Raw genomic sequence first — 15387 nt, 5'->3', positions numbered from 1 at the left:
GTCGCGATCCGGTGGACAGACGGACACGATTGATATCTATCCCGTGTCTGGCGCGTGTTAATCAGGACACTACAGAAATTTGTGTGTGCTGAGAAGAAGCAGCGCAACTTAGCACAAGAAACTCAGTCACTATTGTATAGTTCACAAATGTTAAAAAGACAAAAAAATATTACCAGTAATAGTAAAAACAGTTTAAAAGTATGTACAAAACATGAATGAATCTATCGAAGACCAAACAATAGCAAATACACGAATAGTAGTAAACATTGATTGTGTAATACTGCAACACTGATAAAAATAATTAGCTATGAAAATATTACGTTACCGCGCGAGCAGAGGTTTTTACTCTTTGAATATCGTATCGCGCCTTAGATGGGTCCTGTATTAAATTTTTTTGGGGGCCCCATCTAAAAAAGTAATTACGTCAAGGGGTCCTTTTCATCTAAAAAATTACATTTCAAAATTATAGAACTTTCCTAGCCAGTTGTCTAATCCAAAAACCCCGGCACTGGGCCCTGTATTCTGGGGCCCCGTATTATTGATACGGCTGATACGGCGGTAGCTACTCCCCTGCTTTCAATGAATTGTAATACCTATAACTAAGACAATAAATGATTTATTGATTGATTGATTGAAAACGAGTCTCTTATAAAAAGAAAAGAACTATTTCTTCTCACAGCACCAACCGATATTGTTGTCTCAAAGTGGTAGAGCAAGCTATATTTAGGCGGTGCTTATAAGCCCTGTAAAGGACCTACATAAAGAAGGATAAAGAAATGAGGGTTTTCGCGTATGAAAGATCCGCTAGATGGCGGGACGTGGATGTGGGGTCTGACTGCTGCGTGATTGGTGGATTTTGACATATCTGTCAATGTCATGTCAAAAATAACCAATCATGCAGCATTTGGACCTCGCGTCTACGTATTGCTATCTGGCGGAATTTTCATACGCGAAAACCCTCATTGAATATCACCAGTGGCCGCTGGTATAAAATTATATTTTTGAAATGATTTTTTTTACAAGGAATTATCGGAAAAGGAGAAGATCCACAATGTATGGACCAAAAACCTATCAGTAGTTTTATTATAACGCCCATATTTTTAACCCACCGAAACCTTTTTGTAAGGAATTACCGAAAATGAGAAAGTCCATAATCTATGAAACCCTGAATCAATTCGGACTTACGTATCAGTAGTTTCATTATAGCACACATTAAAGCCAGCGAAAGCTCAATTTGGAAAAACCTTGTGTTCTATGATCTCACTATCAGAGTTAGGTCATCAACTAACCACAGGGTTATTAAATCAAGAAGAAATGACACGTTAAAACAAATGAAATTGACTTTTTCTTGAACAATGACCAATTTTCGTAAATCTTCTTTTGTTTTGTGAGATTGATATTGGGTCATACAGTCAATTGTTGAATATTATGGAAGTTTTTGATGAATGAATGTATTGAACATGACACCGTCGATTGATTGATAATGTTTTTGATTGTTTAATAAAAACAAAAGCCGTGACCGCCATTTTGTACACGTGGAGATTGTGTTCCATTTGTCGCCTTAGCCAAATATGGCCTCTCTATTTTTTTATCTATTATTGTTACATACAGATTACAGCCTCTAGCAAACACTTTATTGGTCTGGATTAGCACGATATACATACTTATTATTCCCTTTTTTTCAGTTTATAAAAATACCAAAAGCACAGAAAATTCAACTGGGACTGCAACAATTTTCAATTATTTGATTTGAAACCAATAAATAGCTTGTCAAAATTGTTTTAGTGAAAAAATGACGTCACATCTTCAATTTATTATACGAAATGTAGCAGTAGTATTTTTAAACTTCATAAAAAGTACTAGGTATGTCAATTGAAATATTTTTTAAAACTTAATTCAATTTTATCAATTGGTGTTTTGCCAGAAGAGGAAAAAATTTAAAAACCTCGGGTCCAGTCCAGTAGTAATCTTATCGGGTATCCAAAAGTATCGGGTCGGGTAGTCTTAGTTGTCAAATATACTTTTTTTTAAATTAAGAGCGTTTACGCCGTTTGGCGCAAAAACAGTACTTTTTCAACTCGTTACAATCATTAACCAGTAATACTACAAATATGTTATAGGCATAAATAGTTAGACAATTTCGTCGTCTAAATAGTTAATTGAGAAAATATTGCGATTAGTTTAGCATTTAAGAATTCTATCCAGATAAGTCCACACAGGTTTTGTAAATTTCCACTTTAGCGTCAGTTTACAAGCTGAAATTTTTATAAAAACACTGTGAAAACGATTTAACAAACATATATATCCTATAGCATAGATCCTTGGGCAAATAGTTATCTGAGAAAATTTTTAGATTTAAGCATTTTACACTAAGAAATCACAAATTAAAAGAACGTGAAATACCCAAAAATCAAAGTGATTTTTTCACCAATATTCTTCCTTTATTCAACACAAAAATAGCTTAATATAATAGAAGAATATCTTATCTAAAATATTTACTTTGAAATTTTAAATAATTCATTGTAATTTTTTTTCTATGAGTATTTGAAAACTACTATAAATCGCCGCGCACGAATCGTTCAAATTCAGTCCGCCTCGAGGCGTTCTAGAGTGAGGTCACGTCGCTCGGTGCTCTGCTGACATGTGTCATGCGTACGTTGATCTTTGACAGGTAGCTGAACTTTTATAGTGTATCCGAAAAATCTNGATATTATAACAATAAAGTTACCTGCGTTTATAAAAGAAGGGGAGCGGTAAATACCTAGTATTGTATAATTTAAGATTTGTAATTCGATTCCGGTAGCATTTGCAAGTTTTAGCTCCTTGAATTTTACTGATAGACTATTTTTAGTGTAAGCGACTACCCCGTCACTTTGGTTATTATTATGATGTTTTGTTTGGAAGGATTTGTAATGTTCTAATTGCGGTATATTTTTGTTAGGGTTTAGCCAACATTCCGTTAAAATTAAAATATCGAATTCATATTTCAGTTGTGCCAATGTAAGCTGTAAGTCATTAAAATTTTTGTATATACTTCTAATATTTTGTGTTAAAACTATGAAATTATGTGTAGAATTGTCAGAATTTATTTTTAAATCCTGTATATTACATTTGAGTGATTCTGAGAGCTGTATCCAGTGCCGTATTATCCATAAGGCACTTTAGGCCAGTGCCTAGGGGCCCACTATGACCAGGGGCCCAGCACTCCTAATTAAAAAATGAAAAAAAAACATATGTTTAAAGAAAGATGATGTTTAAGAAAAGGTCAATTTTCAAGAAGTTTTAAACGATTTTGTATCCAAAAAAATTAGAAGGGTAAATATTTAAACATGCATCTTAATCAGTACAATATGTACATTTTTATTTTTTAGTATTTACTTATGTTAGTTTTTATAAAAATATGCAAGATTTTCCTATTCTTTATTTCATTTTTAAATGACTCCAATACTTCGTCCTGTAGATTGTGGCGAAAGTCTTTTCACTTGAAGGAAGACGTATACCTTTGCGATAAATTGATGGCACCTTCATTCAATTTCGTAATGTAGACAGTAAAAATTTCCAAATTGCATTGTCGTGGTATGAAAAAGGGGGGGCCCGAAACGAGCTGTGCCTAGGGGCCCCGAGATGGTTAATCCGGCCCTGGCTGTATCTGATCGAGTTCTTTAAGCGTATCAAAGCTATCCATTTAAAATTAAATTATTACTCTTGAGGTTACAACTGGGGTAGTTAGGTTGTGCAGTTAGCGGCAGGTTAGGTAGTGGAGAGTATAAAAGTGTGGGTGTGAATGTGGTATAAAATTGTCTAGATGATTGAGTAAATGGTGTATAGAGTGATAGGTATCTGTAATAAATGTAGTATAAGAGTTCGTTTCCATAATAAGTGTTGGTGGTGTAAATATATGTAGGTAAATGTAAGCCTTGTTTGTGTTTTGAATAATTGTTTTGAGAGTGAGTGTGTAGTTTGAGTGAGGTATAGAATGTGCTACTGTTATTGTGCAATAGGAGTGTGTATGTATGTGTTTGAATATGTGTAAACGTTTGTGAGTGTTTTGTTACATTGTATGTATTTAACATATTATTATACACTAATAATTTTACCAAACAGTTAAAAAACAATATTTTATAAGTGAAAAATATTTTTATGAGAAATATGCACATAGATAGTCATTTTTCTTGCATTAGTTGTTGCACTTGTGCTTCATGTTGAATGTGAATAATTTTTGACGTGTCATCTTTCCTTACAAGTACTTTACCCATGGAGGTCCAGCAGTACTTGACCTTTTGAGCTCTTTTCAGATCCCGCGCCAAGAAAAACAAACGAGCCCCTTTGGAGGTAAGATGCTCAGTTATGAAGATAGGTGTGTCTTCGTTGCTAGTGAAGCCTAGATGTTTAGCTTGCAGTCGTGTTTTGTTTTTGAGATTGAAGTCTTTCACCTTTTTCAGTAGGTCAAATCGCAGAATTGCAGACCTTAGTTCTAGGATGATTGTGGGTTTCCTCTCCCCATTACCCCTTGAGTTCAAGCGGTGTATGTCATTTATATCATGCTCATTCATATCAAGATGGATTGATTTTGAGAGGTTCACAACCATTTGTTTCAAGTCTTCTCTAGTTTCCAGGGCTTTTTTGGGGACGTTTTTGATTTCCACGCAGGTCTTACGGGCGGTTCTGTGAAGATCTTCAACTTTTTCTTCCAATATGCAGATGTATTCGCGGTCCTTTTGAGCTTGATTTTCCAGGAGTGCAATTTTGCCACGGTACTCCTCATTTTGTGACGTTAACAGTGACATAGCCGCGTCAATTTTTGCATTTGACTCAGTTAACTCGTGTAGCTTGTTGGTTATGGACGTAAGTTCCTTACTCTGTGCACTGATGAGCGACCTTATGTAATCCTTTATCTCGTCCTTAAAAAGAGAAAGCTCGCTGGGTGACTCACTGGGTCGCTCGCTAGGGGAGTCTTCCAATTTCTGCTGTTTATTTCGTTGAGTAATATTGTCATCGAGCGTGAGAAATCCTCCACTAGTATTTGTTGTTCGATTTGGAGGGGTCTGAAGAATACTGTGTCATGTGAGGTCGATTTTCTGCTAGCGGTGATTGTGAAGGAGGCGTCCTTTGCAGAGACATTTTAATGTATTATCAGGAACAAGCAGCTGATTGTGGTACGTAGCACAGTGTTTACTCTCAGCGAGCTGGTTTCGTAGTAACTTCGTAGTCTGCGTAGTCACTGAGCACGGTGGGGATCGTAGATGGAGTGCTACGGCTGGCGTTCTTTAAGGTGGGAGTGTGTGCGGTAGAACTTGTATAGCACTGTCACTTTCACTCGCGCTGGAATGTGGTCCCGCTCATCGCCAATGAATAGATGAATCACACAGTGTCGACAGTGTCGATAACGTTCGCAAGAAACTATGCGGAATGGATTATTTTAAATGGACCTTATGTTTATGGTTTTAACTGTCACAATTGCGTACACAAGTTTATTTTTTACGAAAAATAAATTGGTAACACGTCTACTCGTGACAAGATCGCGGACGAAAGAACAAGTATCCTATACCAGGNAAGCATCTCGGTGAAGGTCGTTGTATAGCGGGATCTTAGACTAAGTACGGGAGGAGATGAAAGAGCCACCACAGACGAAGCTCCTGATCAGGAGACCGTTGCTAATGCCACCATGTGGGGGTGGGCAACGTTAATAAAACAACAGAAGGCTGCTACGGCCGATATAATTATCATACCTGCTCAGAGAGCCGAAGCTGAAGACAGCAGCGATGCAGTGGGCAGCGGTCAGAACAGTGCGGGAGGAGATGAGAGAGCCACCGCAAACGAAGCTCCTGATCAGGAGACCGTTGCTCATGGCCACCATGTGTGGGCCCAACGTTAATAAAACAACAGAAGGTTGCTACGGCCCTAAAACGTACCTGCTCAGAGAGCCGAAGCTGAAGACAGCAGCGATGCAGTGGGCAGCGGTCAGAACAGTACGGGAGGAGATGAGAGAGCCACCGCAAACGAAGCTCCTGATCAGGAGACCGTTGCTCATGGCCACCATGTGAGGGTGGGCGCCGATGGCTGCCACCGTCCCGCCGACGATGCGGGAATCTGGGTTGGCATGCTCGAAGAACTGGGACAGGTCATCCGACGCGGGCTTGGGGATAGCTGGAAATATAATGATAATTTAAGACTTTTATTTTACTACTCTCCGGCAGAAAAGACAATGCCGGAAATTGGCGTCTTTTTTTTTTCGCGCGGCCATCGACCAAACTTTGTTTTTTGATTACAAAATAGTGTAATAAATCAAACTTACTATGACATGTATACCTCTAAACTCAGTCTGAACTGAGTTACGAGCATTAGAAGTTTGATGATTTTCATACTAGATTTGCTTTTTGCGCGCAAAGTTTTGTAAGAAATTGCAACAAACTAGTGAGATTGTATGTGTAAACAAACAATACCATCCTTAAAGGCTCCAGACATCAGTATGGAGCAGAATCAGTGCAATAAAAAAATAGCGCAATATTTTGTTGCAATTTCTTACAAAACTTGCGCACAAAAAGCAAATCTAGTATGAAAATCATCAAACTTCTAATGCTCGTAACTCAGTTCAGACTGAGTTTAGAGGTATACATGCCATAGTAAGTTTGGTTTATTACACTATTTTGTAATCAAAAAACAAAGTTTGATCGATGGCCGCGCGAAAAAAAAAAGACGCCACTTTCCATACAAAATCTGGCATTGCCATTTGTCGAGTCAATTAAGGATAAGGATCATAAAGATTTTTCGAAAGATGAAAGGAGTTATTGTAAACTCGTATGCACAGATACTTACTGATGTTTAAGATAAGAAAGTACTTCGTGCAGTTTCTCGATACTGTATTGATTTATTAAATTAGATGATATAAGTAGGTATACGAGGGATACGGGAATTGAATTAGAATTCCTCTAGTCTAGTCAGCATTGTTGTATAAATTAAGGCCGAATGAAATATTGTTTCAAATTATTAAACAATCAGTTAAGATTTATCGGTATTCAATGGTAAAATACGCTTACGCTTTATTTTGTAATCGCGATTCAGGACCTGAATTAATTTATCAAGCATCACGTGGACACGTGCCTCCTGATAATGATTACTGAATAATTTGTATTGATTGATAAATATTAAAGATAACTTGTTTGAACACAATTTCGTACTGATTTAAAAATTTGGCTTAGGCAAGTTCACAGCTTTACTAACAGGTATGTTAGAACTATCATCCCTGATGTTTTTAAAAAGTGGGATTGCGCTTTTTTAGTTAACTACAATGTTTTATTAATCAGTGAGAATGAGTTATCATAACTAGCATAATAATTGAGACACTAATAAATTCTACGAAATAAAATAAAAAACCTAGTAAAAGGCACTTAAGTAAGGCTACTTATCGAGCACTAAATAAAGAAAAACGGTTTAAAAAACAGACAGCATTTCAAAATGTTAATCTAAGATGCTGTTATTTTAAAAAATAATGGGGAAGGGTATTTATTTAGTACTTTTATATGCTAGAAAACTTACCTAGACATCCCACGAGCAGGGTGAAGAAAAGTATTCCGGTTTTTACTGCCATTTTGGAAGCCCGAGAAGGATTTGAACGTAAATGATTAATGCACAGATTTTTATAGACCGGCTCAATCTATCAACGAATTAATTGATAGGCCAGATTAAAGTTACCCTAGATAACAAATGACGACACTTAATTAGTTTAACCTCATAACAAAAACGTTTCTGAAGTTGATAAGGTGCAGGATTAAAAACAAATAATAAGTAGATACGTATTTACCTGGGTACTAATTTTAATCGCTGTCTGAGGATTAAAAAAACCAATACAACTTACCTACTTATTTGCATGCGCTCGTACTGCTAGTTACAATGGACCATAACCATTTTCTATTATTTTGTTAAGGTAAGAACACGGAAATTGACACGATCAAATGCATAATATGTACCTACTTAAATATCAAATAATTAAAACGTTGACAATAAGTAAGTTTGTTTTGCTTTTAAACTGCGTTGCACCGACCGTGGTCACAGGCCGACTGGTACCAGCGTTGCCAGACGTCCCGATTTTGGCGGGACGTCCCGATTTTTAAATCAAATTTAAATGTCCCGCGCGGGACAGGCTCGGTCCCGCTTTTCGGAGAGAGTCACTCACTTCATCAGACTATTGTTTGAAACGCCATATTATTCTGAAGAATAAAACTTTTTTAATTTCGATTTTTTTTCTTTTTTTATTCTAAAGACGAATTTAAAGATAGAGTAAAAATCTGATTTAAAATATAATTTTTTTGTTAAAATACATTTTCTATGGCTACTTTTGCTATCTATTGTCACGTAAACAACATGCTATAACAACAATTTAACAGCATTGTTGTGTTCCGGCAGTTAGAGGTAAGATAGCCAGTTCCTCCGTGGTTGAGGATTCCGGGTGAAGCTCGCTTCCACCTTCGGCCTGATCATCGCTTACCATCAGGCGAGAGCCAAGAGCTTCCTCGTTGTGGATAAAAAAAAACTTAATTTTAAGTCAAATAAAAAGATAAATATTTGAAAACCTTTGATTATATACGAGTACGTTTTTTTACTATGTCCCGCTTCTGACGGAAAAATCCCGCTATTTTCACTCAAAAAGTACCAAAGTCCCGACTTGGCGAAAAAAAAAACTGGCAACGCTGACTGGTACCGAATACTTATTGCGATCGTATTCGTGTGTAATCTTCTATTAGGTATGTCAGTAGCTTCCTCTTCTTTTGTGGGTTTTCCATAGATAAGTAGGTACTATTTTTTTTAAACCGCCAGAAGAAGACACGTAGCTTCATTAAAACTCAAGATTAACTAATCAATCACAGTCAATTACTATGATGAGCACAGCTTTGTCAAGCCTTCGCCTGGAATCATCACATAGGTTCTTGTGGGAGTAATAGGTCCCACATAAAATTACATACATAAAATTAACGGTAACCTATCCAGTATTTTAGGATAGGATCACTATAACTGTCGCTGTCGTTTTTACCAGCGTCTTAAGATGGATTAGGTTAGTCTGGATAAATCTTCAAAATAGCTCACATTTGACTAGGTCAATAGAACTTTATGTGACTGCTAAACACCCTTATTTCAGATTAGGTGACGGTACAAAATCATAGATTACAGACAAATGAGCTTATACTTAATTAAATTAGCATGCAGGCTACTTATAAACAGTCAATCTGGAAATAATTGGGAAAGACCTATGTTCAAAATTGGACGTCTTATGACGAAAATCGTGATATCACATTCACAGCGGCTCGGGCTTAACGAAGTGTTTTCGCTTAATTTCAACTGTTGGCTTTTCCCTTTAATAGATCATAGTTTTATCGACTTGGGTCTGATTAGCCGATATTACTGAGTAATGGATTTATCAATAGATATCTAACTATGGAAAAACCAGTCATCAATTGAAAAATTAATTAAGTAGGTACATTTATCTAAAGCGTGTCTAATAAGTAAGTAGATTGTAAAGTTATTTGTAATTGAAAAAAAGATGACTTGACTAAAAGGCAATGATAATCACGAATTCCCGAAACTACTAATACCTACTGGATTACGAAAAAAAAATGAATAAGTAGGTAGGTACTGTTTATAAAGTCACCTGTATGTATCTAGATCCCTACCATAGTAAAAACTTATGAAAAATCGTGGTATCAATCAAAATAATTTGATGCAATCTCTACTACAATGCATTAAATGCACTGCCATTGTTATCATTGATATGAATTTCGTTATACTATCGATATTGGCTTAAAATAAAACGACTATTCCATTCAGTTTAGCAGATCAGGTGTTTATTCATTTATTAACGGAGGTGCTGGTTGATCCAGGATTGGAAGGCGCTGACTCGGACGAACACGTCGGGCGCTCCGAGGGCACAAGGGAAGCCCCACGACACGATTCCGATCTGGGTGCCGCGGTCGATGCGGACTAAAGCACTGCCGGAGTCACCCTGAAATGACAAAATGAACCATAAATTATTAGAGAATAATATTTCACTATATTAAGCATCTGATCTCCTACAAAATGGTGGGGAAATAAGTCTAGCTTTATTCTGTAGGTATACCTACTCACTTTATCAGAGTCTTGCATCTTGTAAGCGCGCGTTAGCAAGTTCTAACATTTAATATGCACTAATGGGTTAAGTATAATTATTATTAATTTCTAATCTTTGTTTTATTTTTTTCGAACCAAAGTCGTGCACTGCTGGTGCATCGTATGCTACATTCATGCAGGCGCTTCCCGCGACCTTCTCCAGATCGTCAATCCAGTGACCGGGGCTGTTACGTTTCGATCCGTGATCGTCACTAAAACATTTTGTGCCTATTTTTGTATCTATATTGGCCCTCGCCTACAGCGACTCTTTGTAGCGATGCAGTCGTGCTGCTATAGCAGGTTAGCAGACTCTGACGTTAGTAGCGCGTTGGCATCACTTCTGTAGTGCGTTGCAAATGCGACTAACGCGCGTTAGTAGTGATTCTGTCACCGTGGGCGAGGGCCCTAAGACAAAGCATCAACATTCAAAATGACGTGCTTATCTACTTACGCGGCAAGTGCCTCTGCCTCGGGAGTGGAAGGTGCACAGCTCAATGTGTGGTTCTACAGGAGGAGCGCGGATGTTGAGCGTCACCGACGCCTTGCTGACCGTCAATGGTGGGTAGCTGGACTTCTATTAACGTCATACTTACCTTAAAACTGCAGTTGACACCGGTGATTGGACACAAATGACGCTTGAACTCCCCACACTAGTTTCTCTTGAGTATCCGCAAGCAGCACTAGTTACGATAGTTTAGAAACTTTAGATCCTAAACCCAAAATCTCACGTTACTTTCAATATTGGCCTGTCTAAGATTGAAAAAAACTTAGTGACTTACGCGGCAAGTGCCTCTGCCTGGGGAGTGGAAGGTGCACAGCTCGATGTGTGGTTCTAGAGGCGGAGCGCGGATGTTGAGCGTCACCGACGCCTCCTTATGACAAGGGAACAAGATCCAAAATAGCTTAATAACTTACGCGGCAAGTGCCTCTGCCTGGGGAGTGGAAGGTGCACAGCTCGATGTGTGGTTCTACAGGCGGAGCATTGATGTTGAGCGTCACCGATGCTAGCGCCGCGTCGCGCACGCATTGCTGGCCGTCGATGGTGGGAAGCTGGACTTCTAGTAGCGAGGCCGGGATGGCTGCGTTAGCCTGAGAAATAAAAAAAAATGAGTTACAATGTGTTTGCGATAAAAAAAAGAAAAAGGTAAAAAATACAATATAATGTGTTTGGTTACGCTTGGGAAATAATTTTCTGTATCATGTTACATTTTCATGTAATTGAGGAAAATATATGTACATAAATTTAATTTTATCTATAGGTACCTACTTGAGTAGGTACTTGTAGTCTGTATCTTATTGCATTTTAAGCACCACCAAACTAATTTCTATTCTAAATAAAACTTTTTCTTCCCGATTAACCCAAAGTTCGCCTCATATACCAATGTATGTGGCATTGAGAATAAATAAATACTAATTAAAATGATTATTTTGATTAATTTTTTTTTTTAACTTTTGCTATGTTTTCAAATTTATGATAACTATCAAAAAAGTCTCTCTTGAAAAACAAGAATGGAAGTGAATTTCATAAATCATCCCACAGGCAATACCTGGCCAGAACCGGCGCAAAATTAAATAAAATCTCGTAATTTATGCACCCTCGTCTTGTATTGGTTGCATGCAACGGCAACACGTGCTGATTTTAGCATGCTTTGTAAGTTTGAAGTGTGTCTTGCAGCGCGAGTTAGTTTCCACCAATACGGCGCTAGATGGCACTGTGCGCACTTGACTCGCGATATTAGAGTTTTTTTTCCGGTAAAGACTACCCCTGCCAACCAATCTCAAAGCATACTTACCTGGCATAGGGGACACCGTGATCATGAAGGCGGTTCCCCCAGGGCGAGGCTGTTCCATTGCACTGCGGAACGGTTGACCCCTGCGATTATCCCTAATGTGGATAACTCGGATGCGTAATTTTTGGTAGTGGGGACTGCGTACGCGCCGTCCCCCCAGAATTCCCTCCATGAATTAGTTAGCGTCTTCTCGGAGGCCTTATATCAGGCAGTTTCTACCAATATTGGACAGATATAATCGTTTGGTGGTACTTTTACAAATCCGCGTTTAGTATCGAGATTAAAATTATGCTCGTTGTTGTCTCGTCCTCGATGATGAAAGATAACTAGTGTAGTCCCGGCTTACATCCTCTGGCGTCACACAATTTTAAAGCTAAAATAAAATATTTCTGAACGCAGTCGTACCTAGGTCCCACCACGCCATCTATACCTGTCAACTCATTCGGTTTTCCGTGTTAATGGCGTCACGTTTGCGGTCGTGAAAAATTTGTTATTTAGAGTGTTTTTTGTACTGAATATTCGAAATAATGGAAATAAAAAGGAAAGGAGAACATAAACTTCCTCTACTGAAAAAGATTTGACGGTTGGAAAAGAAAATAATCAGTTTACCGGAATCCGATGACGAAGGTGAGGTTATGAAAAAATGAAGAATCTGTTCGAGGCTCTGGTTTATTGGTAATAAACTTACTTATAGCAACCATGGGGGTGTTCTGTGGGAACACACGAGGTTGGCGATATAAGTAGAGCACTTTTTTTGCGGCGATGTACGCATTTGTTGCATGACGCAATATGGCGGCAAGGCACGCTACGACAAAACAATACTTGTCTATTTATGCAACCACTGGGGTGTTCTGTGGGAACACACACGGTTGGCAATAATTACCAAGGGCATTCTTCGGGAATGCACGCAACTTTTATGCATGACAAGCTATGCAACTATGTTTTCTATGACGGACGCACACGTTGTCGGCAAACCTCGATGCATCCGGAGGGAATGCATGTAAATTTCGCGGTACAATGCAGCACAGTACCGGGAGCTTCCATTCAATAGTGTTTCTTTTACAGTTAAGGAGATTGAAGGTGAAGTTGAAAGTGAAAATGAGAATGATCATCCTGAAACAGAATTCCTTGAGGATCTTATCCTTGACGAGGATTACAACAAAAAGAAGGAATTAGGGGATGAAGTACTGAATATACTAGGAGTGGCTCCCGCTCCAGCCCCTAAGAATGCACTTCTGCTCAAACAAATTGCTGAGAGATGGTGCGAGATCCTGGAGAAAGGACTGAAAAAAGATGAAAAAGAAACAGTTACAAAAGACAATCCAGCCTTCCAGAATGTACTCAAGATGTGTGCTCAAAAACATAATAAGGAAGTTGCCGCTGCTCTAAATGACAGGGCTAAGAGAAGGGATCAAGTAATTGAAACCCGACAGAAACAAATGTCCACAGCCTTGGCCTGTGTAGGCCATGCTGTATAGATGTGTATTGGAGATCATTAACAACTAAAACTGTATTAAGAAACTGAATGAAGCGGGTTAGCAGCTAAGTGATTATATATGTTCCGGAAACCAATTGATGTAGAAACTTGGCACTCTCAACAATAAAAAGTATCAATCTAAGGACTCATTACTTGAAACTGAGAATGGAGATTATTTGTTTGATAATAATCTGATTGAAAAAATAAAAACTGCAAGGGCAGTTCAATAATCATGAAAGGAATTAAAGGTGACAGTGAATGAGAAAAAGAAGAACTTCATAAGGTGACCTGAAATCAGTGCTGAGAACGAGAACAATCGTGCTTCAAACTGGTGGGGCCCTCCTCGGATGTGATCACAGAGGTTCCAGAGGTCAGGCGGGCCGACATGCAATCGTCAAAACCAGCCAGCAAGGAGACGAGGGTAAAAATAATGCTAAGGTAGGCAGAATCAGTTTTTATTCTTAACAATTGGAAGCAAATCACTAGTGATCCTGTGATATTATATTGTGTCCAGGGTTATAAATAATTACCTCAACAGGGGTCTCTACCCCTAAACAATAATTTGCTATTGGTAGACCAACGGCAGATTAAATTAAAATTTAAATTGTTACTCAGTACGAATGCCATTGAAACATGATGGTTACAAGTGATCGATTCTGTTCTCCAGTCTTTGTTATAAGAAACCAAATGGTACCTATGTTTCATTTTGAATTTGAAAAACTTAACACTTGTGAATACTGAACATTTTAAACTAGAGGATTATCGCACAGTATGTAAGCTTATACAGAATAATTATTACCTATTTAGTAACTTTAGATCACAAAGATGCATATTACCTGACTAATATAAATGACTGTTGTTAAAAAGTATTTAAGGTAAAGTATTTATTTATTTTTATGAAGGAAAACATTACTAAGTAAATGTTGTTGGACTTTAGAAAATTACAGCAAATTACAGCTGCTCTATGAGAGAAAAGTTGCATTTCAATTATTTATAATTGACAATTATCCGGGTATTGGTAAAGACTATATTATGTTTTAATAATATGAACATGATTTTAGATCTTATCCACATAAAGTTTTATTGTTAACAAAGAAAAGTGTGNTTTCTAAACTATCTACCACATCTTACATATTCATCACCATCTAATTGTCAATCATTATTTTCAGACTCATTTAACTACTTCTACCTGCTATTTACCTACCACCGTTCTATCACTATTTGGAATGTAGCTAATGCAGCTTTAATGATGCAAAGCTATTTTAATACATTCCTATAGCCATTTCAGTAATAACTCTCTGAATATTATTCCTACGTTTCCTCATCGCATATAAGTAAAAGTCAATTCCGTGAATTATTAGACACATCATTCTATTCTAACTACCTATCTATGTCTCATTTTTTTTTTTATCTAATGCTTTTTATTGTAACTTGAAAATGAAAATTAAACATTTTTAGATAACCCACTGTTGAGAAAAATAACAAGTTAAACGGATTGCTGCATCCTATTATTCTACGAGTAGTACCTAACAAGAATTCCAAATAAAATAGTTATGATATCGAATAACAAAGATTAGATTGAGCTAATTTGCAAAATAATTTCTGGTATAAACATTGTTTGTGTTAGTGTTCGTTTCTCTATATAGAAGGGCTTCATATTTCGCAAAATGCTGATGCTACAACACGTGTCGACAAATATGGTTCGATGCAATGATGATGACATCCACCTAGCAAAAGTAAGACGATGTTTTAAATTATTATGCAATTCAACTATTGTAATTTACGACGAATTCTAAAAATAAACGTATTTTTTTTTAAATCTACTGATGTCAAAACTACTTGTCAATATTTTAACGCAATAATTTTGATATTGGCAATTATATGATTTACTTAATTTTAAACTTTATTAAGAATTTAAATGTATAAGGACACACTGATTACGATGTTTTACTTAATATTATTATTATGCAAAAAAATGATTGG

General features: G+C 37.3%; 2 protein-coding genes, 1 long non-coding RNA gene and 1 other non-coding gene across 5 annotated transcripts; 2 read left to right on the top strand and 2 right to left on the bottom strand.

Annotated features, from left to right (window-relative positions):
- Nucleotides 1–5668: 5668 nt before the first annotated feature.
- On the bottom strand, nt 5669–7644 carry LOC114363240 (trypsin theta-like). 2 transcript variants are annotated; one of them, XM_028318914.1, is made up of 3 exons: nt 7537–7644; nt 6041–6147; nt 5669–5857 (listed from the first exon to the last, which is right to left on the bottom strand). In XM_028318914.1, the coding sequence occupies exons 1-3, from the start codon at nt 7586–7588 to the stop codon at nt 5684–5686; spliced, it is 333 nt and encodes a 110-aa protein (XP_028174715.1). In that variant the 5' UTR covers nt 7589–7644; the 3' UTR covers nt 5669–5683. The 2 variants fall into 2 exon arrangements, with proteins under 2 accessions (XP_028174715.1, XP_028174716.1); XM_028318915.1 differs by lacking the exon at nt 5669–5857 and having other exon boundaries at nt 5865–6147.
- Nucleotides 7645–9820: 2176 nt separating this feature from the next.
- Nucleotides 9821–11531, bottom strand: LOC114363225 (chymotrypsin-1-like). Its single transcript, XM_028318891.1, has 3 exons — nt 11517–11531; nt 11053–11226; nt 9821–9994 (listed from the first exon to the last, which is right to left on the bottom strand). The coding sequence occupies exons 1-3, from the start codon at nt 11529–11531 to the stop codon at nt 9848–9850; spliced, it is 336 nt and encodes a 111-aa protein (XP_028174692.1). The 3' UTR covers nt 9821–9847.
- Nucleotides 11532–11922: 391 nt separating this feature from the next.
- On the top strand, nt 11923–12084 carry LOC114363242 (U1 spliceosomal RNA). The gene has a single exon (XR_003656760.1). It is a non-coding gene; the product is annotated as a U1 spliceosomal RNA (small nuclear RNA).
- On the top strand, nt 11940–14487 carry LOC114363238 (uncharacterized). The gene is made up of 2 exons (XR_003656759.1): nt 11940–12554; nt 12993–14487. It is a non-coding gene; the product is annotated as an uncharacterized LOC114363238 (long non-coding RNA).
- The last annotated feature ends 900 nt before the right edge of the window (nt 14488–15387 follow it).

The sequence above is a fragment of the Ostrinia furnacalis genome, unplaced genomic scaffold (genome assembly GCF_004193835.3).
Source record: "Ostrinia furnacalis isolate ACB-3 unplaced genomic scaffold, ASM419383v2 OfSCF7032, whole genome shotgun sequence".
NCBI lineage: Eukaryota > Metazoa > Arthropoda > Insecta > Lepidoptera > Crambidae > Ostrinia > Ostrinia furnacalis.
The sequence above is the reverse complement of the archived record's forward strand: the minus strand, read 5'-3'. Positions and strand labels throughout refer to the sequence as shown.